Genomic DNA, 12,538 nt, shown 5'->3' with positions numbered 1-12,538 from the left:
ATCAACATTATTGAGACTTTTACAAATAGTTAAATACACGAGGTGTTGTTCTCTACATGAAGCCGGTTTGGAGAGAGATATTTTCTCGAGGATTTGGAAAACTAACAGGTGATATACTCCTCTTACTGTTGTTACTGTTGCCAATTTATTTCAGCCTCGCAGCAGTCAGCCGTCAGTCGTATAGCGCAGAAACAATACGGAAACCAAGTGTAGCAAACATCATCTGACCTGAATCAAAACTAAACGTGAGCTACATACATCACAGAACATGAAAGATGAATCATTAAATAAACCTAGTCATTATAATTCACGAATTTTATACCACCTTAACCAATAAATAGATTTATTAAAAAATCTTATTTCTGGTATCGTATCAATAGCGAAAACAATTGTGTCTGATACTTCCTGGCAGATTAAAACTGTGTGCCAGACCGAGACTCGGTCCCGAGTTCGAGTCTCGGTCCGGCACGCAGATTAGTCTGCCAGGAAGTTTCATATCAGCTCACACTCCGCTGCAGAGTGAAAATCTCATTCTGGAAACATATATGTCTCTTCACAGTGACCACAATTTTTATCTGAGTAGCACAATACGTCTGAAACACGACGGAAGAAAAAAATAAACTGTTATTTTGTGGTTGTACATGTAGTTTATTAAGAACTCAAACTCACAGTAAAATTTATAATTGCTAAATCGTATCAATTCTACAGCGAGATATTATCTATTCAAAGTGGCTAATAATGTTGCATCAGTTTTTTAAAGGATACAGATCCAAACTCAAGGAGGTTTCAGTCCAACCATAAAATTGATGATTTTCAAGACACACGACGTTGTAATGCTTTCCTTTACTGCTCAAGGTTTCACAAAATAGAATTCACCCACTAGAAATCAGGATGCAGTAAGAGATGGAAAACAGTCTAGATGACTTTATGGTCAGCATCATACACTTGCATTAATATCTTCGAAACGATGACTACAGACTTTAATAATACATATATTTCAATATAATTTCAAAGTGAAAAAGCTTAAAAACGATATTAGATACCAGATGTATAATGTTCGCAATTTTAGTTTAGTTTACACAATGGATGAGCGTTTCTGACATATGTCTCTGAAAACAATTCTATGTTCGTCTCAGTACAGCTTCTTGAAGGACTCCACTCCCCTCCCCCTTCCCAAAATGTCTACGCTAAATAATCTCGCTTCAACGTGCAGACAGAAAACAGTCTCGAATGTGCTTTGACAGTCCCTGTGAGAAGTTTAAAGTGTAACAGCATTTGTACGCATGAATTCTACTGTCCCCATGGAACAGAGGCGATTGGCAGGAACCGCCTGAACGCCGAAAGCCCCCCAGTCCGGCTCAGAAAAATTTGTTGAGCGTGTCCACCATCTTCTTGGGCTCCGTCGTGGGCGCGAACCTGGCCACTGGATTGCCGTCGCGGTCGACTACAAACTTGGTGAAGTTCCACTTGATGAAGTTGCCCAGCGTCCCCGGCTGCTTGTTCTTCAGGAATTTCCATAGGGGATGAGCACTGTCACCATTGACCTCCACCTGCACAAGCGAACAGAAGGTAAACACAACACTGGGCCTTTAAACTCTGTCCTTCATTGTAATTAGACACGAACACGTCGTTATGATAATTTTTTTAGAGCATGGAGGAAAAGAATTCTAAATCTTAAGGGGGTTAGAACATCAAACGGGCCGATTTGGAGCGGGAGAACCACCACAGGACATTCTAATTTCCATTGTCTATACTTTTACTGATACATTTATTAAACTTTATCAACACGACCAGGAAGTATTCAGGATTCACTCTCACAGCAGTGGAAGTTCAGAAACATGACAAAGTAATATTTTTTTTATATGTGAAAATCCATCATTTTTTCACTTACTATTGGCTGCATTTGTTGTTGTAGGTACACTTTTCTCCATAAGTAAGAGAGATTCTTCGATGAATTTTGCACAGAATACAAACCATACTTACAGGTGTGTGACACTTTAAATTTTTTTTAATTTATGAAAAATTAATGAGGTTACATTTTAAACTTCGTGTTCAGAAAAAAACTCAAATTTTATAGTTAATTGTCTCAATTTTTACCACAGTTTTTAATAGATTTGGAAAATACTAGGCTTTCATACACCTGTAAGTATGGTTTGGATGCTGCGCAAATTCATCGAAGAATCTCTCTTACTTATAAAGAAGAGTGTACCTACAGCAACAATTGCAGCCAATAGTAAGTGAAAAAAATGATGAAATTTCACATGCAAAAAAATTTATTTTGTTGCGTTTCTGAACTTCCACTGTTATAAGAGTGAATCCTGAATCCTTCCAGATCATGCCGACAAAGTTTTATGAATTTATTTGTAAAAGTATAGACAGTGGAAATTGAAATGTCCTGTGGGGCCTCTCCTGCTCCATATCGGCCCGTTTGATGTCCTACCCCCCTTAAGTCTAAATTACTTTGAATTTTGCAGGTCGCCCAGTCACTCTTATTATGAACTCGAATTTTCGTTTAAAAATTGTCTTTTATTATTCACAGCGACAACTTGCGGATTTATTGGTTATTTTCTTTGAATGCTGTTAAACGATGCATTTGATGAACAACGTGCACAGTTCACGGTGTGCACAGCTAGCCCTTGCACTCAACTAGAAGTTTACATCAGGGCACCCAGGTGTAACGTACTGCGGCAATATTTATCCCCGTTCGCTCAGCATAAATCCTGCTAGGTAATAGCACACTTCTCAGATACGCTAATTTACACACTATATATTAAAATTAGATCTAATGTCAGTGTATGTCAAAGTTGTACGGCCAGTAAACATATTTTGTGGGTTTTTGACTGAGTTATAATATATTAAGCTAGGAATTGTACCATACAGTAATCCATTTGAGGCGTTGGGAATCATAACGGCCTAAACACATCACCGCCGATTGTGGCATTTATTCATGCATCTGAATCTGTTGATCTTATGGAGAGTCAAGTTTAGCTGTGGTGTAGGCCCCCACTGTATATATGAAAATTCACTAAAAGCTGTGTCACTGGCTTCTGTGATATCTACTTAAATATGGGATCAACGGCAGTGTGCTTTAGGCCCTTTTTGGGCCTCTGCACCTCACTTGTGCTCTAGCCAGGTGCCCATGTTGGTACACATTACTACTTGAGTTTAATCATTTCCACAAATGGCACTTCGTGTTTGGAATTGGTTGTTTCCTGTGCCGGAATCGGCTTTCGTGTGCAATGTAAACATGAACTAAGTTGAATATATTTTAAATGCTAACAGAAAAGTAAAGCTGTGAGGACGGATCGTGAATCGTGCTTGAGTAGCTAAGTCGTAGAGCACTTGCCCGCGAAAGGCAAAGGTCCCGATTTCGAGACTCAGTCCGGCACACAGGTTTAATCTGCCAGGAAGTTCCATACCAGAACACACTCTGCTGCAGAATGAAAAATCTCATTCTGGGAACAGAAAAGTAAATTAGCAAGAAAAGATAGCCGCAAAGAAACTAACGCCTCCGGAAGCTAGTCGTTTGGAAGAGTGACGACATCAAATAAGCGTGACTGCAAGGGAACATTTAACAAGGAAGTGTACCGTTAGCACAAGCTGTTGTGTGGATGCAGCCCGGAAGTAAATTTGTGAACTAATAAATCTGTTAGGGATCTCGTACATTTGTCCGAAAAATTGAAAAGTACGAAAACTTCCACTCACACAAAAATGCGAAATGGTGAGTTGCAAAACCTTACACATTATTTTCGCTATTGCCCTAAACTGTACTTAATTACGTACAAAACAACAAAATTCCACAAAAACAATTCTTTCTTTTGTCAGGTAACTTATGCACCTATTATTATTACTATTATTATTATTGGCAGTGCCTGTAGTTGTATAAATTTGTTGATAAGCGTAACTGTTATACAGCAGATGCTATTAATTTCACACTCTCAAATTTACCTGGATCTAATAATGTGTAAATATGCAGAATGTATACTCACGAGCCGCCACTAATGTTCAACTACAGGGTGGCGCCCTAGTACTACACAACTCATTGTCGCCCGTCAGTTGTCATCTATTGCTTTGAAGCAGTTCTGATAATGTTTTATATTATCAGTACGAAAGCCGTTGCGAATTGGTTAAGACGTGTTAAGTAAATATCTCAGCGAGATGTATCCTCTTCCAGAAAGAACCGCAATATTGGAGGCGTATATGTTTATCTGCTCGTTTCAGAAAATGCTGGACATTTATACAAAGAAATTTTCTCGTGTTTCCGTACCAGCAAAGAGCGGTATGCTGGTTTTGATTACAAATTGGCATACTACAGCATCAACTACGAACTCAAAAAACGTCGTGCCCCGTCCGTTCGTAAACCTGCTGTGACAGCGTGTATTCAAGCATGGATCCCACACTCCAAAGAATCCGACACGTAAATTACCGCAACATGTGAACGTTTCGCGTAGGTCTTGTCAACATGTTTTACACCATATAGGGATGAATTGAAGGAGAAAGGTAAGACAAAACATGTGAATTACTGTACGTGGCTTTGTCGAACAATTGAGAGCGGAATGTTGGATCCGCTGCTGTGTTTCATGACTGATGAAGCCTGGTTCCATCTGACAGGACATGTGAAATCATAGAACACCAGATAACGTGCAACAAACAATCGGTATACGGTTAATGAGGAACCTCTTCATGGAGAAAAAGTCGAAAAGTGTCATCAAGTTGGATTGTCCCATATTTTTTGAGACGACAGCAAACACTGCTGTGTTTATACGAATCTTCTCGGAATTTTACGCACTGTTTACCCCTCCCCACCATGATAGTACTTATGCTGTCTTTCAACAGGCTGGAGCGACCTGTCACACTTCAAACGAGCCAGCCTCACAAATTCATGAAAGATTCCCAAACCAGAGGACTGTCGGCAAACGATTGTGGCCGTCGCCGAACCTAACCACTTGTGACTTTTATCTGTGGGGTAGTCTACAGGAAAAAGTGTACGCAAATAGCCCAATAACCTTAGAAGATCTGAACGACAATATTCGTAAGGAAATTATGAGAACTGATGCGGCAGACTTGCGCAAATGTCAGGGCGTATGTAAACGAACACTAAACACAAGGAGGTCATTTTCAGCACCTAATGAAATGTAACGTAAAAGATAAGATCAATTCAGTAAATACACACCTTCACATTAGCTTTTTTATTATCTCTTTTTTATCTAATTATTACGCGTTTATCTGACTGTTGTATCTGCTCGTTTCGGGTAACAATTCGTGCATAATTGGCGAGTAATGTGTGCTCGGAGCGAGTGTTTCGTGCGCCTCCCTGTATAATTCGCTGTAGCAAACGTGTGAAGTATAATCGACACCTGAGCGGAGGCTGTTATTCTCCCGGACCGCTGACACTTCTGTAGACAGGATAAACACTAACTTTCGGAAGTTGTTCTGGGATATTTTCTGAGAATTTTGGTTTAGGAGACCCGTCTTCTCCAGTTACAGAGACTCTGTATATAAGCTGAATGAGTCACATTATTTCGCTGAAAACTGTTGACGTGTATCATAATATGTCCTGTAGTATTGCATTCGTCAGTAGCGTGATGTATGAAATGTTCAAATGGCCCAAATGGCTCTGAGCACTATGGAAGTTAACATCTGAGGTCATCAGTCCCCTAGAACTTAGAACTACTTAAACCTAACTATCCTAAGGACATCACACACATCCATACCCGAGGCAGGATTCGAAACTGCGACCGTAGCGGTCGCGCGGTTCCACGCTGAAGTGCCTAGAACCGCTCGGCCACACCGGCAGGGTATATGAAATGTAAAAGTCGTGTTGTTCTTTGCTTTTCCCTAATGACGGTTAAAAACCGAATCTGGTCGGAATAAATCCGCAAAATTCAACACAGCAAAGATAACTTGCATTTTCTGAAACATTTTTTTAACCGTAGAATGCAATTATCAATTAAAACTGAGCATAAAAATGTGAGTAATGCAGGAGCCCTATTAGAAACAAGGTGATATGTCTGTGTTGTAATCAATAAAACGAAGTAACACTTCCTTCGAAAATTATAAACAGTACTTCTACGCACAGTTTCAAATGTGAGAAATTTTATGGCACAAATATTTACAAACAACAGTAACTACCCGAATGGTAGCTCCAGGACCACTTACTCTCTCCTCTCTCTTGCTCCTTCTCCTCGTTACTTTTTTATCAGTATGATTCTTTTAGAGTTACTTTTACGGCTATAGGAATGCACCTCACGTGCTAGAGCAGCCGTTAAAATGTCGGACATACATAATTACTTTAGTGGGAGGCATCGTCCGTAGAGCAAAGAAACGTATTGCTACTACCAAAGAACTAAAGGTGAACAACTGTGTCTCAAATGTCTCACCTTGAGTTGCACTGTTACGACAACAAATGGAAAGTATTAACACAGCGAATACCTAGTTACGTAAGTTAGGCATTAGCTTATCAGCTTTTCTCATCATAAAACTCACCCATGTTAACGATTTGGGAGCTCTGTAGGTAAGTACTCAATTTCAACAGATAGCTCCATAACAGGCAAGATTCGATACGGGACAGAGAAGAACGAAAATTTTTTTTCGACCATACACCCACATATTCATTGCTTTGTGAGATATATTAAGAAAGCTACGGAGAATCATCGTCCATGCGAATATTATCACTCAACGATTTCTCAGTTATAAATGTTTAATGAATTTGGATCAAACGACTCGAAGCTTCTTAGGTTCTGGCGTGTAGCGCAACACAGTCATTAACTGGATTTACTGCACGAAACAAAATAAAATTAACATTACCGCTGTAAAAGTCATTCCGAGTAATTCGGTCTTTTTTATATTCTGTTAAGCGACAATGAAAATTAAATTTCTGAAGCTGGCGTATCAACGTACTGTTTATAGTTCGGAAAGTCCGCCGACCTTGCAAGGAATATTAATATTCTTAACCTCTTTGGCGGGAGCAGTAAAGTGAATCTACAAAGCAGTCGGCAGTAGTAAAACATCACGTAAAACGGTCTGAACCAAGTTCATCAGCTCCTTTCTCCCGCGAAAACAATATTCTAAAGACCTTGTTGGGGAATTTCGAAACTTCGTAGCCTTACCTCCCATTTAATTGATTATAGAGTACTTTGAGTTAACCACCATCTTCAACAGCATACAGTTTATTCTTTTTTGCTTTATCCATAAAAAGCTAATATTTCACCATCATCTTCAAACAGGTTCGGGGTGGCCTACCTAAATAAAAGTAACCTGCAAAAGGTTTGTTAAATCTAACAGGAAATAAGTTACCCGAGTAGCTGTACAGAAGATTTACTCTTTGCAGAAGATCGGAATGGCCAAAGTTGGCACTGGTGCAACAATGCGCAATATATCAATGAGACAGGTTGTATTATCGTTGCTCTGGGCGTAGCAGGATTAGCATTTCCAATGTTCTGCTTTCGTTCTTCCAGTGTGTACATAGACTTTGAGTGCATTCGATACTCAGCTTTCCTCACAGGTAAAAATCTCAGCAAGAGAGATCGGATCATCTTGGACACCAGGAGATTTTACTTCCTTTGATGATTGCCTTCTCTTCATCGAATGCTTCTTGAAATCGTGCCGAGTTAAGCACTGTTGCTCCTTATTTCTGCAAATATCCGAGCAGCTCCGCTTTCTTGTGGTTTCCTTGCTTGTTGAATTATGTTTTCACTAAATGTAAAAAAAAATCAGACTTGTTTTATTCTAGCTGCCCCGAATTTACTGGTAAGAATCGTAGCTTTTACGTTGTATATATTTCGTAAATATTACAATTCACTGACGTATTTGTTTGTGTAAGTGGCTGTGTACCTATGTGGTACAAACGAACCTTTATTTGCAATTTGGTTTTCTGTAACTAAGGCAGCTTCTTCTTTTATATGTCCCTGCCTACCAGAAATAGATTCGTGTCAAGTAACACAGCGGTTAAGCACTGCTTTGTGCACAGTAACACAGTATAGCCATAAGACTCCACGTCAAAAACCAATGAAAAGTTAATAGGAACAATCAATACAAATGTTTTCCTGTTCACAAACAAGGAAGACGAATCTTGAAATAGCAAGGTCACATATGAACTCGATTTTGGTCATGAAAATTCAGATGCAGAAGCTCACGTCCAAAACCAGAACTATCAACAGGTAACAAAAAATGTATCAGTGCCGTTCATATAACCACAGTAATATTTTGTTTAGGCGAAATATTTGATACACAAAAAGATAATACTTCCATTTGCGCACGACAAACTGTTGAAACATTTCGCCAACGCCAACTGAGGTAGGTAGCACAAAAAGAGAACAGTATACAAGGTACGAGTTTGATTTTAAAAAAATTGATGTTAAGTGTACTGTGAGTTTAAAACAACAGTATGAAAACAGCATCAAAATCGTAAAGGGTCATAATTTATTTTAGTCATATTATGCCACGTGTAAATGAAATGTCACTGAAAGAGAACTATTATACCTCTAAGATCGTCATACAATAATAATAATTTTAATTGTGAATTATTATGACTTTCATTATGTTTTATACAAGAGATAAGTTCTGTAAATATTCAGTACAAGAGACGACTATGCCATATCCAAATCTATACAGTGATCATTGTTATACAACAGAGTCTTTTCTGTATCGTAGTTCTTTGTGACCAGACAGAGCTTGTCATTTGCTTTCAGAGCAGTAAGACAGGCATACACGAAGTTCTACCCAGATGCTAGACTGTTCTCTAGTTGCTCTTTAAACTATTGTGGATTCGGTTTCGTAAGTCTAAAACAGTGCTTTCCTGTTCTTTAACTTAGAATAACTCTCGTGGTGACGTTTCGCCCTTCAGTTTGTTGAGGAAAATGTTTTAGTGCTGATATTTATTTGATTTATTCTCCAATGAAGAGTACGTCTTCCCTGTCTTTCAATAGCAGTGGTTCGCTAACCACTCTGTCTCCCATATATCATATACTGACAGTTTATGGCAAGGCACCCCATTGTCTCGGAAGGCAATTCCGAAATGTGGTCTTTTAGCACAAAAAGTGATTGCCACGGGAATACAACTGTTGTTAACAAACAGCAGTTAGCATGCACAAATCTATCGAAATAAACCAAAGAAGAAAAATTATTCATTTATACGCACCATACTTTGCAAACTCGGAACTACAACGCATGGAGCAAAAATTTAAAAAAAAAATCTCAGTCCACCAAAGCACAACTAAGAGCCAGCGATGAACCGATGACATCCAGCAACTAGTATCTCATTGTCGATGTGAAAGCTCTACACTAAAACCGATTAAAAAACGCTTAAAGACTATAAACGATAACTCACGAAAGCTTAACCTTCTGGGTGTCTCAATGGTCATCAACTATGGAATATATATCTTAAAAATTCTGAGTGTTCTGCGAAATCGACAGTAAGTTGATGGAGGAAGAACAGGGAATATGATGGATACATCAGAATTTCTGACTATTGTAGTCAGTTACGTTCATTCCAGTTTTATCACCAAGTTGAAACATTATGTACTGAATCTATCTACAGCAAATACTTTCAAATGGACAGTGTTCTTATGAGATACTTTGTAGCGAATTTAGGTATCAAACCACACATTTGCAAGCTCGGCGAACCAAAAATGACAATACATGAAATGTATTGGCAATTGCGAATAAAAACTACCATCAACTGTATAATGGAATGACGATAATGAAAGTTCCTGCATGGTCGGGACTCGACCGGTCGCCTTAGCATCTGGCTATCCCAGCTCCACTCACGGCCGGACCCAAACTGCCATACGTCGTCAATCATGTGTCCACGGCCTGCACTCGTACATCCATCATATATATTCCCGTACAGGCGAGACATTTTACTTCAAAGTCTCTTGCCCGGTGTCGAGGGATAAATACGATATTGAAGTGACTGTGTTATTCCGAATTTACGATGCCGACACTGGGCAATAACTACCAGAATCATCAAAAATGCACAGATGCTCCGAAGCAGTATTAAAAACAGCATGTTTCAGGCCTGGTACGGAGCTCCTTACTTAGACCTGCATCTCGCAGTTCACTGACTGTCAGGACCTGCAGCCGAGGCGGTCCTCTGTTTCTGCTGAATCTCTCATCTGCGGCTCTGTTAATGCCTCCAAGCTGCCGGCCGCAAGTGCGACTACAGCGCACTACCAAAGCTGCAGTTATTGCTTTAAATCGTTTCCATAAATTTTATCTTACCCGTGGTAAGTACCATTAAACAGTGTAATAACTGCAGAAATGGAATTTTTTTATCGCTTAGTCCAGTACATACACTTTGAACACATGTGAGAGTTAAAACTGAGTGTGGATGATACTCAAACCTCCATAGCAGTCTTTACAGGGAAATGTCCTTCAAAATGGGCATCGAAGGAATGGAGAAAAACCAGCGGCCTGTTGTCGGTTCTAGCGATGCGCTTGACTGACTGTTTAGGAAGACCTCTGTGACACTCTCAGGGTCAAGCTTTTACGAAAAGTACTTTCCGAACGCATTCTGGTCGGCTTCAGCATACAGTTTTTACGTCAGTACTGAGGCACTAATCGAAGAACCTACCCACTGGTCGCTGAATTTTGTGGTAGGAAGTTTTTTTTATTTTATCTTATTTTATTTCTCCCCTACATGCATCGTAGTTCTGAGCTGTCGGATTACGACGCTCTACAAACGAATCCTTTTTTTTCTCCTTCTCACTTTGGTTCGATAGATTTCAGTGCGCAAGTTTCTCACGTTCGTCACGACACATGTGTTACCGTGGCGGTCGTTTCAAGTTCTAAAATATCTTATTTAGGAATTGCCTCCAAAGAGAACGGGAATGCCTTGCTGTACACATTCAACAAGGTCAGCAAACCAGTGACATTAAACAAAAGATTCTGCATAGTCTTAAGTGGAATAAACCAAATAAATAGCAGCACTGAAACAATTTTTTAAGCAACTGAAAAGCAAAACTTCTCCGAAGGAATTTTTCAGAAGTAAACAGCTGCGAGGTGTGCTTTTAGACTTTTCAGATTGAATTCACAGGCGTTTAGCACGTTCTCTGCCACTGTAATTGGCCTTGTGTTGCCACGTAACCAATTATTTTTTAAATAGAATCTCAAACTGTATTGCTAAAAGTAATATGAAATGTATTTATTATATAAGTAAAAGATAAAATTCACTCTCGCGAATCAAATATTTTTTGAGGCGCATTAAGGCGTCAGTGGCATATCAGACCGTATTCTGTAGTAGGTGGCCATGGACGCGCTAGTGCGTCTCGTTAATTTTTCCTGAAAATTGTGGCAGTTTAGAGTACTGCATTTTTATTTTATATTCATAAAGAAATTTATTGAACAAAAATATAGTAGAAACAGCATTAAAAAACAAACACAAGATCTTGAAGAAACTCCTGAAATACAGTGTATATCAAATCTCAGAGAAGATACAATCAAGAACTTTACTGACTACAATCAAACAAATAAGTATTAGAAGAAAACGATTTCGTGAAATACAATCGGCAATTCCTTTCACGTGAAATAAAGGTTCATTTTTCCAATAGTCCTGCAACTTCCTCATCCTTACATTTCCCATGTGCAAGGAAACTGGCCGAGCGGTTCTAGGCGCTCCAGTCTGGAACCGCGCGACCGCTACAGTCGCAGGTTCGAATCCTGCCTCGGGCATGGATGTGTGTGATGTACTTAGGTTAGTTAGGTTTAAGTAGTTCTAAGTTCTAGGGGACTGATGACATTCAGATGTTAAGTCCCATAGTGCTCAGAGCCATCTGAGCCTTTTTTTTTTTTTTTTGTTCAGGAAAACTCTCAAGAACAGTAACAATTCGCCAACCGTCACATCTTTCCAACAATTTATTCGTGAAAGTTCTTTGGTTCCCACGGGAAGGAATAATTCAATTGCGTTAGCAGTCCCTCATTTTTTATAAGCGGGCAATTTACCATTCCAACTGGCTCGCAATCCCATGCAATACTTGTATCAGCTGCGTTACCACTTGCTCCCACTCCTTCTGCCCTTTCCCTGTCGCTTGGATTCAAGCCATTTCTACAGTCTCATCTAAAGCAAACTCGGCTCGGTAAGACTTCATTGGTTCCCCACCCGTCCTCCCCACTGGCCAATTCTGTTTCCGAATCGCTTTCTTCTAATATTCGTAATAATTCCGCATCCGTTAGTTTTTGTACGTTTATTGTGGCCCGTATTTTACGAAGAAGGTCCGAAGGGCCCGCCGTGTCACGATTGTTTTCCATTTTCAGCCCCACAACAGAGAAAAGCTGAGGGGAAAACGCGAACCGCACCCGTAAAAATTGAAAACAATACGTTCTTAGAGTGCCTGGGTAATAAACCACAACGAATGGCTGTGCCGACTAAACCGTGGTGCGTCGCAACAGCTGAGTCTCTCGCCGCGCAGGCACGCGCACGGGTATCGGACAGGCGCGCTGGTGCGCCGATGGCAGCGAACGTGTTAAGGAACACATGGAGAAAAATTTGGTATCAGTGCAGAGATTTATACCTTACTGCTCTGCAAACAGATTGCAGGAT

The 12,538-nt window shown here is 39.8% G+C and overlaps 1 protein-coding gene across 1 annotated transcript in view; it reads right to left on the bottom strand.

The window, feature by feature from the left end:
• Positions 1–627: 627 nt before the first annotated feature.
• Positions 628–12,538, bottom strand: part of LOC126352401 (glutathione peroxidase-like) — a 36,971-nt gene continuing 25,060 nt past the window's right edge. The window contains exon 4 of the mRNA XM_050002685.1: positions 628–1,550. Within this exon, the coding sequence (XP_049858642.1) occupies positions 1,359–1,550 (192 nt within the window). The 3' untranslated portion in view covers positions 628–1,358. The remainder of the gene's footprint in view (positions 1,551–12,538) is intronic.

Source organism: Schistocerca gregaria, chromosome 1, assembly GCF_023897955.1.
Source record: "Schistocerca gregaria isolate iqSchGreg1 chromosome 1, iqSchGreg1.2, whole genome shotgun sequence".
NCBI classification, from domain to species: domain Eukaryota; kingdom Metazoa; phylum Arthropoda; class Insecta; order Orthoptera; family Acrididae; genus Schistocerca; species Schistocerca gregaria.
The sequence above is the reverse complement of the archived record's forward strand: the minus strand, read 5'-3'. Positions and strand labels throughout refer to the sequence as shown.